At 56.1% G+C, this 12057-nt stretch overlaps 1 protein-coding gene across 1 annotated transcript in view; it reads right to left on the bottom strand.

The window, feature by feature from the left end:
• The window catches only part of LOC102240990 (acyl-coenzyme A synthetase ACSM4, mitochondrial), a 58225-nt gene that overhangs the window by 11743 nt on the left and 34425 nt on the right, over positions 1 to 12057 (bottom strand). The window contains exons 5-6 of the mRNA XM_014535854.1: positions 7174 to 7416; positions 3320 to 3527 (exon numbers count right to left, since the gene is read on the bottom strand). Of these exons, the coding sequence (XP_014391340.1) occupies positions 3320 to 3527; positions 7174 to 7416 (451 nt within the window). The remainder of the gene's footprint in view (positions 1 to 3319; positions 3528 to 7173; positions 7417 to 12057) is intronic.

Raw genomic sequence — 12057 nt, 5'->3', positions numbered from 1 at the left:
GGCCTGGCCCGTGGCCCAGCCCCCCGGCTGCCCACTGCCTGTGGAGCCTGCGCGGACGCCAGCCCAGCGTCCTGAGCAGAGGGGGTCGCTCTTTGACACTGAGTTTTGTTCCTCAGTAGATAACCGATAAAACGCCTCCAAGCCCGTGAGACTCTTGAATCGTAGTTTCAATTTCCTGGGCTGAAGGGAACAGGGCTGAGGACACCATTTTAATTCATCTTGACGAGCGAATAAGACGGCCATTGAGACCGCAGTGAGGACTGACTATATGGCCACCCGCTATACTGTCCGATGTGGTTTCATAAAACACGAAAGTGGTTTTCTTGCTAACTTGCCTCTTCCCCCAAAAGTAAGAAACAGGACAGAACACAACCTCATCCACTGTGCCGGCTCCTTTCAGCCTCTGGAAAGAACGGGCTCAGAGGGTGCAGCGGCGCACGGCGTCCGGTCCTGTGAACACAACCACCTCCCGTTCCGGATGCTTCTCAAGCCGCTTAAAGACGCTTGGAGAGAAGGCTTTTCATTCTTTGTCACTAAAAGAAGCGCTATTACAGTCTGTGAGTGACAGGCGATTTCCCAGCAGGACTCCAAGGTGTGCCTCCCTTTCTCGGAGGCTTGAGTCATAGCCTTCCGGATCCTTCAGAACCGATTAAATGCCGACGACGTCCAGAGTTGCACCTTTATCTCCTCGGGTCTGACTCACATCTCCACTTGCTGGGTATCTGGATGGTCACAGGCCATCTCAGCCTGCCCCACTCACTCTACACTCTCTCTCCCCCGACGGGAGCCACCCCGCAGTCACCCCCGTTAACCAGCAGGTCAGCGGGGCGCCTGCCTTCATCCTCCAGGTCCAACCAGCCTCCAGGTCCTGCTGGGCTTTCGCGTCTCCTCCCTCCGTCCCACTCACCAGTCAGACGCTCCTCGTCCGCCCCCACTGAGGCTCCAGGACGGTCTCTCTGACTCCAGTTTGGTCCACAATTCCTCCTTCCACGCGGCTGCCGGAGAACGCCATCTAGACCAGGCTGACCTGACACGTCCCTTCCAAAAACTCGTCAGCGGCCTCCCTTGTTTGTAGGGTGAAGGTCAAGACTGAGCAGGTGAGGTCCTAGGAGGACCAGCCCCTGCCTCGCGGGGGGTCACGCTTCGTGCCCCAGCCACCCATGCTCTGCACACCCGAGGGCGTTTTCAGCGTCCACCCTGCTGTGCGGTTCCTCTGCCGGGAGCTGTTCCAGTCCCCAAGACAGAATCCAGGTGTCCGGACCCGCAGCCAAGGGCCCTTGCTCCCAGGAGGGGAAAGGAGAAACTCAGTCTGGCCCATAATTTGACCTTTTCCACATCCTGTTGTAAATATCCTGGCAGGTGTTCACGACTTCTGTCCCTGGGAGGCAGAAGGAGGGGAGCTCCTTCACAGGAGATTGACCCTCATGACGAGAAATTAGCCGGCTCTTGCTGGGTGTGGATTTCTGAACCACTGGCCTGCGTCGGCAAGGCCGGCTCTCCGTTCCGTGGCTCTCAGAGAAACAGTCTGTGGCCCTTTTGGAGCGTGACACGCCAAAGTCGTTCATTCAAGTGGGTATTCCCTTTGTCCTGGCAAACACCCCCAGTGTGAAGTTTCCCACGATAACTTGGCTTGAGTTCAAAGACATTTTTCTTCTGTCAGCTTTGCGGCCCATTTAAGGTTTCCGGAGCCTAGCCGCACGCTGCAGGCTGTTGAAGATGGGGTCCCTGGCGCGGGGGTGCGGGGTGCTAGGGTCTGCGTGCAGCTGGGGCTGCCTCGGAGGAAAACAGGAGAACTCCGAGCTGCATGTAGTCTGTGACTAGTCCTTTCACACGTTTCTTTTTTACACCCGTGCGATGCACAGAAGCACACGGTCCTGATTTGTAAACAGGTGCACACACGTGTGTCGGGGAGCGTGTTAGAGACACGTTCCCAAGGGGTGTGCAGCAGGCCTCTGAAGCCGCGGCCAGGGCCTGCGCGCGAGGACCTCGATGTGAAGGCGGCAGGAGGTGACGGTAACCACTGGCCCGCGCCCGGCTCCTGCCCTGTACGCGCGCCACTCGCCGCTTCCACACCCCGAGGGAGGCCCCGCTCCCTGCTTTCCAGAGAGACACAGGCTCAGCGATGTCACCTGACGAGCCACAGCGACAGCTTATACTAGTAAAACACACAACAGCATCCCTGGCATGGCCCTGGGGAGAGGGTTTGGGGATGGCCAATCGGACTTGGTTTATATTCACTAGTCGGATAAAACTTCATTCCCACAAAGGAAACTGCTGTTACTCAACGGGGTTTCATGCCTTTTCCTATAAATTTCTACAGAATGATTTTTTTCAACATGAGCCATCTAACAGCTGTTTGAAGGATCAGACCACCCATTAGCATTTCACGCCCCTTTTTGCAGTTTAGGAACCACTTTCTCACACGAGCGATGTCCTCAGCCCCCTGAGACGCTGTGCAGGGCATCACCCCATTTCACATGTGAAGGAGTGAAGGGACGTGACCAGTTCTGGTCATTCCTTCGGTAAACTGTTTAAGCGCCAACTTAAGTGGGGAACGGGGGCAGAGTGACCAACAACAGCCTCTGCCCTCGTGGGCTCAGTTGGGGGCAGGAGTCGGCGAGCTGTGTCTGCAGAGGCCAGACGTAACGTCTCAGTCTTTGCTTGCCTTAAGGCCCCTGTTGCATCTGCTCAACTTGGCTCTGGTAAGACGTGGACAATGTGTAGACAATGCGTGTGGCTGTGTTCCAATAAAACTTTATTTACAAGAGCAGGTGTCCTGCCAGAATTGGCCCATGGTCCCTAATTTGCCCATCTCTGAGGTACAGGAGAGAACCAGTAAACCGGGAAAGTGATGGGGCACGATATTCAGGGAGCGTCGAGGGCTGTGAAGAGAACAGCACCCACGTTCGGGAGTGGCGTGGACTCCTGCCTGGATGGGCGCCAGGGACGGCTCATGGAGGGGAAGACGTTCGAGCTGAAATCTGACAGGAAGGACTGGGAAGAGCATCCAGGCAGGAGAGACAGCCGGGCAAAGGCCCTGAGGTAGGGCGTGGTTGAGGAATAAAAGGGAGGCCAGAGGCCTCAGGCAGGGAGAGTATGGGCAGTGTGGGCCGCGAGGGAGGCAAGGGCCACCGTGCAGGGCACTCACCACAGGCCGAGGGGGGGCGCAGGGAAAGGACACAGAGCTGCACCCCTCCCTTTCGTCCTTAGGACCTTCCAGCAGGCGATTCTCTTCTGGGAAGGATCCCAGATCAACGCACAGTATTGCTGAGTCCTCAGAGCAAGGAGACTCCGAGAGCCGGGGGCGGGGGGTACTCACTGAAATAACTCCTGGAAGCTGAGCCACCCCGGCCGGCTGCGCGGAGACACCAGGAGCTTGGTCTTCAAGTCAGGACATTCGGACACGATGGACTCCACTGCTGGGGCCACCTCCTCACTGGCCACCAGGCCCTTGGCCTTGGAGGCCCGCAGCCGGTAGAGGATGTCCTTGGCGGTCAGCTGCGTGGTGCCCGGCATGAAGACAAGCCCTGGGAAGGAGAGGCCCCCGCTGAGCGGGACTGTGGTCCCCTGGGTGAGACTGTGGCCGCCTGCCCTCCCAGGGGTCCCCGCAGGACCCTGACCCTGGGGGGTGGGGGATCCTAGAGCCCTGCTCAGAGGCCGGCAGGCCCTGGGCCTGGGGAGCTGTCCTTCGCCTTCCTGCCTTTGTGACCTGGAGCATGTTGCTGGGTCTCTCGGTGCCTTCCTTTCCTGATCGGTAAAATGGGGGAAGTAATGGTGTCTGGCATAAGGAGGCATCACAACAGTGGGCCATTGCTGTGCGCCATTTTCATCACGATCATGTCACACGTACATCGCGCTGGGGCTTCTAACACACTCTCACGGGCACTTCGAACCAGCGGTCCCCAAAGTGAGTTTTGCAAGATAATCCACAGGAGGATGAGGAAAGAATTTAAAATTTAAAAAAATTATTGAAATATTGGAATTCTTTTTACCTCATTTTTGTACATATTTTAGAACATGCATGTTATATTACAGTATAAATAGCTGTATCCAGATGGGGGGTGTGTGCTGCCGGAAGCCACCGCGTACAGCACTGTCAGGAGCGTGCACAAGGGCGCGGCAGGGCTGACGCCAGGCGCCGATGGTTCTGCTGAGATCGCGGTGGCTCGAAGCAACCTCCCGACCTGATAGCCCCCAGTAAATGTCTGCTGGGCCTTCCTGACCTCACTGACCTGTGAGACGCTCTGTCTGCTACGTGCCTGCCGTGCTTTACTGACAGCAAGATGTGTGTCTAACACTGAACAGAAGCGGACAAGGCCAGGGCTCAGTGTGTCTCGCCTAGAGAGAGGTTTCTACCCGGCCCCAATGCCTTCTATTTTCATATTTTTGTCTAGCATTTCCATTTGTGCGTCGGCCCCTCCTGCAGATCCTGAACCCCGCCATGCAGGTCGGGCAGTGTGTCCCAAATATTTTTATTGGTAAATTGCGTAGCCAGAAAAGCCTGGAGACCACTGTTCCACACAGCTGCGTGGGTCGCAGTGGCTGCCAGTGGTGGCCTATGAGATGGGCTGGTGAGCGGCAGAGTCGGCCCTCATGCACTGCTCAGGCTGAGCTCACCCCAGGCCTCACGCCATCCTAGACTCTGGCTGGAGGCGGCCGCTCCTATGAGCGGAGAGCGGGGGAGGAGGTGAAAGGCGGTTTGTTCTGTCTGAAGTGAGTCAACGGGAAGGAAGCAGCGTGTGTGGGAAGAGCCACTCTCATTGACTGAGCACTTATTATGTGCTTGGTGTCTCACTTAAAATCAATCCCACTGACGACATGGCCACTGGCTGAGGGCCACACAGTCAGTCAGTGGCAGCACCAGGATTCGAGGTTCGTATCTGAGACTCCCAAGACTTGTACCCGACCCGAGATTTATTTCCTGGTGTGTCCCTGAAGTCAGCTAAATAGGAGGAGGTAGAGTTGAATTCCTAAGAAGGAGACTTTATTTAAAAAATATATTTTAAAAGCTCTTACATCTCATCTCCTCTTGAGAAAACAGGTAAATATGTGATGAAGAGGAAGTAAGAAAACACCTTAGAGCCAGGCTGGTATGGCTCAGTGGTTGAGCGTTGACCTATGAACCAGGAGGTCTCGGGTTCGATTCCTAGGCAGGGCACATGCCCGGGTTACAGGCTTGATCCCCAGTAGGGGGCGTGCAGGAGGCAGGGGATCAATGATTCTCTCTCATCATTGATGTTTCTCTCCCTCTTTCCCTCTCCCTTCCTCTCTGATCAATAAAAAAATATATTTAAAAACCCCAGAAAGCACCTTAGAGCAGCGGTCTCCAACCTTTCGGACCTCACGGACCACCAGTTGGTAACCGCTGCCTTAGAGGATCTCAGATTGTTCACTCAATACAAAAACATAAGATTATTTATTTTGCAAACCACTTGATCTTATCAGCTCAGAAATTGTTAACACTCTCAGGGGCGTTGTGACGGCGACGGGTTCCACGGGGCAGAGAGGGAGTGCTGCTCTGGCTGATTGCAGACCGAACACACTTTATAGCAACAGGAGAACACGCTGCCACGGGGTGTGTGCAAGCATCTCCATCTTCACGCAGAAGACGTAATAACTTTGTTAGAAAACAATCAGCTGCTTGCTTAACATTTAATAAACTGAATGTTTTTGACTATTCAGTTTGTGGGTTGACTTTTAATCTTCACAATTCACAAATTGCATAAATCATGTTAAGTAATGCTAAATACATTTTTATGACATAAATAAACCACCTTTAACTCCTCCAACCCACAACTGGTTTCACATTTGCAAGTTCCTTTTTATAGTGAATGTGGAATAAATTTTATATATTGCTGTTTTGATTTAACATGAACAGTAAGGGCATTTTTTAAAACACCAAGATGATGTCCTTATAATTTCTCTTGAATGACATCCATCAAGTTGAGGCGCTGTAATTTCAATTAGCAATGAACACATCTCCACGAAACCTTAGTCTCAGGTCAGTTATAATTTATTTGATCATCTTTATGTAGCTGTTTCTAAATTTTTCTATTTTTGACCCCATTGAAACAAACATCTGTGTGTTCTCTACAGAACTATATTCCTTCTTATTGTTCATTGATTTATAACATGTAGGCCATGTTCTAGAGCAGGAATTGGCAAGCTTTTTCTGTAAGGGGCCGGGTAGTAGATATTTTAGGCTTTGTGGCCATATGAAGTATCTCTGTCTCAATGAGCAATTCTGCTGCTGTAGAACGCAAAGGGCCACCGACACTGTGTAAATGAATGAGCATGGCTGCGTTCCATTTAACCGTAAAACTTTATTTACAAAAATGGATGGCCAGTGGATAGAGCGTTGGCCCTCAGAATGAAGGGTCCCTGGTTCAATTTTGGTCAAGGGCTCATCAATGATTCTCTCTCATCATTGATGTTTCTATTTCTTTCTCCCTTTCCCTTCCTCTCTGAAATCAATAAAAATATATTTAAAAACAAAAAAGAAAACAAAAATAGATGGCGAGCTCATAGACCATGGTTTTGCTGAGCTCTGTCCTAGAGGAGAAAAGAGCCCTGTGGAGTTGGGGTGCAGTGTGAGGGACTCCCTGGGAGAAACGTGCCATTGAGTGCATTCACCTTCTTGTCTGGAAAGAGGCAGAGGTTTTCCAGCTGGGTCCACGGTCGTATTTCCACAAGCCCTTGCCTTCTAGAATGCCTTCGCCTCCTTTTGTATTTTTGTATCAGGGAGAATTCAGATACCAGAGACCTAATTTCTGGGTCACCCGGGCAAACGCTTCACAGTCCAGCCCTGCAAAGAGGCGTCGGCACTCACACTGGCTTTGGTAGAGCTTTGTGTTTAATCTCAATGGCATCGCTTTCTAGCTGTGTGGCTTTGGGCAAACTTCTTAACCTCTCTGAACCTCAGTTTCCTCTCTTGCAAAACAACAATGTCATAATTACCAAAGATGGTTCACTATTGTTATTCTCATTCAGGTAGTTTATTGTTATTATTAAGGCAGTTTTATTATTATTACACCATGGTTGCCCTTAGTTTCAGCTCTGGTTTTGCTGTCCTTGTAAGCATTGCTTCAGTCAGAACTAACTATTCAGAAAAACCTCACCTTCCAGTCTCGCTCTGTTCTGTCTTTTTTACAAAAGTTAAATATGGACACTGACCTGTTCGCATACAAGCCACGTTGACCAGCCACCACTCCGGGACTCGGGGCAGAATGACCGCCACTCGGTCGCCTCTCGCAAGGCCGCAAGGCTGGGTGAGCACGTTGGCGGCCTTTCGGGACAGGATGCCCAGCTCCCCGAAGCTCCACTTCACCTCGCCCCCTTTGCCATTCACCCACCACAGGGCGGGGCTGGCCGGCCTCTCTCCTGTCTGGCCACAGGCACATGAGAGAGAGGAGAAGGCTTAGGACCGGTCACCAAGTAGAGGGACATCCACTGTCATGTGCCCTCGCACCTGTGCTGGGGGGTCAGGGAACAGCCAGCTTGTCTTTGGGGGAACCTCTCCTACTGAATACAGTCTTGGTGCTTGCCCTTCCCTGGCCACTGGCTGGGCATGTGACCCCTTCAGGCCGATGAGTCTCTCTGGGACCATCAGCTCTGGGTGCAGTGCGTCCTCAGGGCGTCCTGGCTTCTGTCCTCACAGGGACGGACACTCCAGCTTCCAGCCCAGTTTTCCAAGCTCCCCCCTAGCCCTGCAATAAAGCTCTTCCTGCTGATGTGAAACTCTGTTCCATCTAAATAACCCCCATGGGTGCCCCAAGCAAGTGGCCTCTGCGTATACCCTTAGGGCGGCGTAGGCTTCGAGGTGACAGAGGGGCTGAGGGTCATGCTGGGCAGAGGCGGCCGGTGACGGATTCTGGAGGAACCATCTCACCAAGGTTTCTCAGAGTGACTCCTCTGTGCTGCCAACCTCCGCCTCATGCAGGGCCTCGGAGGTCATCGCCCTCCCTCCCAGGAATGCTCTTTACCTCCCCGCCCGCCCTCTGGGGAGCTGACCGCAGCCCCCTTCTCCCACAGCCCCCCCTCTCTGTTCCCGCACCCCCCTCTCTCAGTTCCCGCAGCCCCCCTCTCTCTGTTCCCTTACCCGCCCTCTGTTCCCTTACGCCCCTCTCTCTGTTCCCGCACCCCCCTCTCTCAGTTTCCGCACCCCCTCTCTCAGTTCCCGCAGCCCCCCTCTCTCTGTTCCCTTACCCGCCCTCTGTTCCCTTACGCCCCTCTCTCTGTTCCCGCACCCCCCTCTCTCAGTTTCCGCACCCCCTCTCTCAGTTCCCGCAGCCCCCCTCTCTCTGTTCCCTTACCCGCCCTCTGTTCCCTTACGCCCCTCTCTCTGTTCCCGCACCCCCCTCTCTCAGTTTCCGCACCCCCTCTCTCAGTTCCCGCAGCCCCCCTCTCTCTGTTCCCTTACCCGCCCTCTGTTCCCTTACGCCCCTCTCTCTGTTCCCGCACCCCCCTCTCTCAGTTTCCGCACCCCCTCTCTCAGTTCCCGCAGCCCCCCTCTCTCTGTTCCCTTACCCGCCCTCTGTTCCCTTACGCCCCTCTCTCTGTTCCCGCACCCCCCTCTCTCAGTTTCCGCACCCCCTCTCTCAGTTCCCGCAGCCCCCCTCTCTCTGTTCCCTTACCCGCCCTCTGTTCCCTTACGCCCCTCTCTCTGTTCCCGCACCCCCCTCTCTCAGTTTCCGCACCCCCTCTCTCAGTTCCCGCAGCCCCCCTCTCTCTGTTCCCTTACCCGCCCTCTGTTCCCTTACGCCCCTCTCTCTGTTCCCGCACCCCCCTCTCTCAGTTTCCGCACCCCCTCTCTCAGTTCCCGCAGCCCCCCTCTCTCTGTTCCCTTACCCGCCCTCTGTTCCCTTACGCCCCTCTCTCTGTTCCCGCACCCCCCTCTCTCAGTTTCCGCACCCCCTCTCTCAGTTCCCGCAGCCCCCCTCTCTCTGTTCCCTTACCCGCCCTCTGTTCCCTTACGCCCCTCTCTCTGTTCCCGCACCCCCCTCTCTCAGTTTCCGCACCCCCTCTCTCAGTTCCCGCAGCCCCCCTCTCTCTGTTCCCTTACCCGCCCTCTGTTCCCTTACGCCCCTCTCTCTGTTCCCGCACCCCCCTCTCTCAGTTTCCGCACCCCCTCTCTCAGTTCCCGCAGCCCCCCTCTCTCTGTTCCCTTACCCGCCCTCTGTTCCCTTACGCCCCTCTCTCTGTTCCCGCACCCCCCTCTCTCAGTTTCCGCACCCCCTCTCTCAGTTCCCGCAGCCCCCCTCTCTCTGTTCCCTTACCCGCCCTCTGTTCCCTTACGCCCCTCTCTCTGTTCCCGCACCCCCCTCTCTCAGTTTCCGCACCCCCTCTCTCAGTTCCCGCAGCCCCCCTCTCTCTGTTCCCTTACCCGCCCTCTGTTCCCTTACGCCCCTCTCTCTGTTCCCGCACCCCCCTCTCTCAGTTTCCGCACCCCCTCTCTCAGTTCCCGCAGCCCCCCTCTCTCTGTTCCCTTACCCGCCCTCTGTTCCCTTACGCCCCTCTCTCTGTTCCCGCACCCCCCTCTCTCAGTTTCCGCACCCCCTCTCTCAGTTCCCGCAGCCCCCCTCTCTCTGTTCCCTTACCCGCCCTCTGTTCCCTTACGCCCCTCTCTCTGTTCCCGCACCCCCCTCTCTCAGTTTCCGCACCCCCTCTCTCAGTTCCCGCAGCCCCCCTCTCTCTGTTCCCTTACCCGCCCTCTGTTCCCTTACGCCCCTCTCTCTGTTCCCGCACCCCCCTCTCTCAGTTTCCGCACCCCCTCTCTCAGTTCCCGCAGCCCCCCTCTCTCTGTTCCCTTACCCGCCCTCTGTTCCCTTACGCCCCTCTCTCTGTTCCCGCACCCCCCTCTCTCAGTTTCCGCACCCCCTCTCTCAGTTCCCGCAGCCCCCCTCTCTCTGTTCCCTTACCCGCCCTCTGTTCCCTTACGCCCCTCTCTCTGTTCCCGCACCCCCCTCTCTCAGTTTCCGCACCCCCTCTCTCAGTTCCCGCAGCCCCCCTCTCTCTGTTCCCTTACCCGCCCTCTGTTCCCTTACGCCCCTCTCTCTGTTCCCGCACCCCCCTCTCTCAGTTTCCGCACCCCCTCTCTCAGTTCCCGCAGCCCCCCTCTCTCTGTTCCCTTACCCGCCCTCTGTTCCCTTACGCCCCTCTCTCTGTTCCCGCACCCCCCTCTCTCAGTTTCCGCACCCCCTCTCTCAGTTCCCGCAGCCCCCCTCTCTCTGTTCCCTTACCCGCCCTCTGTTCCCTTACGCCCCTCTCTCTGTTCCCGCACCCCCCTCTCTCAGTTTCCGCACCCCCTCTCTCAGTTCCCGCAGCCCCCCTCTCTCTGTTCCCTTACCCGCCCTCTGTTCCCTTACGCCCCTCTCTCTGTTCCCGCACCCCCCTCTCTCAGTTTCCGCACCCCCTCTCTCAGTTCCCGCAGCCCCCCTCTCTCTGTTCCCTTACCCGCCCTCTGTTCCCTTACGCCCCTCTCTCTGTTCCCGCACCCCCCTCTCTCAGTTTCCGCACCCCCTCTCTCAGTTCCCGCAGCCCCCCTCTCTCTGTTCCCTTACCCGCCCTCTGTTCCCTTACGCCCCTCTCTCTGTTCCCGCACCCCCTCTCTCTCTGTTCCCGCATCCCCCTCTCTCTGTTCTCACAGCCCTCCGCTCCTCCCTCCCGGACCGCGGTGCTGCCTGTGTCACAGATGGGCTGGCCCTCCCTGCAGACCGAGCTCTGTGAGGTTGGCCTGGGTCAGGTACCTTTGGGACGGATGACCTTGGATAAGTTGCTTAACTTCTACAAGGTCAAGTTCCTTATCTGCAACCTCCAGGGGTGATGGAATTGGATGAGATAATATAGGTCAGTATTTCCCAACCTTTGTCATCTGAGCATCACTGGTGTTTGCCAGTCTGCCTGCACCTGTGCTGTTCTTGCACAGACTCACTTTTACTCGGACACAGTTCCTTAAAAAGGAAAGGGTGTGCTCACCAGCAGAATGGGAATCAGTACCACTTGCTAAAGAGAGTTTACTGAAAAGTAAGTGTATTGAAAACAAATGTGCCTTTAAACGTTATCTAGAGACTATCAACTGCTACCTGCTCTCTGTACAAGAGAGTGTAGCAAGCGAGGTGCTAAAGCATGAAGGATGGCCCCGGCCAGTGTGGCTCAGTGGATGGGGTGTCAGCCTGCCGACCTAAGGGTCCGGGTGCTATTCCAGTCAAGGCCATGTACCTGGGTGGCAGGCTCCTCCCTGGCCCGGGCCCTCGTCAGGGTGCGTGCAGGAGGCAACCCATCGATGAGTTTGCTCTCACATCCACATTTCTCTCTGTCTTTCCCTCTCCCTTCTACTCTCCCTAAAATCAATGGGAAAATACCTTTGGGTGAGGAGTAAACAAACAAACAAAAAACACGTAAGAGACTGAAAGGAGACTGTCCGGCCGCTGGGGAGGGGACTGAGCGTTAGTCAGCACCTGGGCACAGGGCTCCCACAGCCGCCTGGGCAGCACAGGTGGCCCTGCCAGCTGGTGAGCACCCCCTCCCCTCCCCGAGTGCCCGGGAGGAGGGCAGGGCCGGCCGCGGCTACACAGACGCTTGGGATTTGTTCTTCTCAACCCGAGTCTCTCCTAATCCCTCCAGCGGAGACCAGTCCTCAGACCAGAGCCCAGCTGACGGGGTAGCGGCGAGCAGCCGGCACAGGTGAGGGGCAGGAAGCTGCTGCGGGGGCCTGGAGGAAAATGAAGGAAAAGAGGGACCGAGCCGCCCAGGGGGCCGCGGAGAAAGGCAGCGTCGCTGAGCTCAGTCTCCCCTGGGAGAGCAGCACTGTCTCCCCAGGGGAACCCAGGGGACCCCAGGGGACCTGAGGCCCGAATTAAAGGGGCAAGTGGGCCCAGACCGAGGGGAGAGGTGCCAACACGCACGAAACCACCATCTCGTACCTGCTCCTTCTGGGACCACTGGTCCAGCACATCCCCAGCAAAGTTAAAGCTCTCGGGCAATGGCCTCTCGCCGCGGTTTATGGCTTCAAAGTCAGCAAGGGCCAGGGGCGCCAGGAGCCGGTGACCCGCGTGTAGG

This window comes from Myotis brandtii, unplaced genomic scaffold (assembly GCF_000412655.1).
Source record: "Myotis brandtii unplaced genomic scaffold, ASM41265v1 scaffold152, whole genome shotgun sequence".
NCBI lineage: Eukaryota > Metazoa > Chordata > Mammalia > Chiroptera > Vespertilionidae > Myotis > Myotis brandtii.
This window is presented reverse-complemented; position numbering and strand designations above follow the sequence as displayed.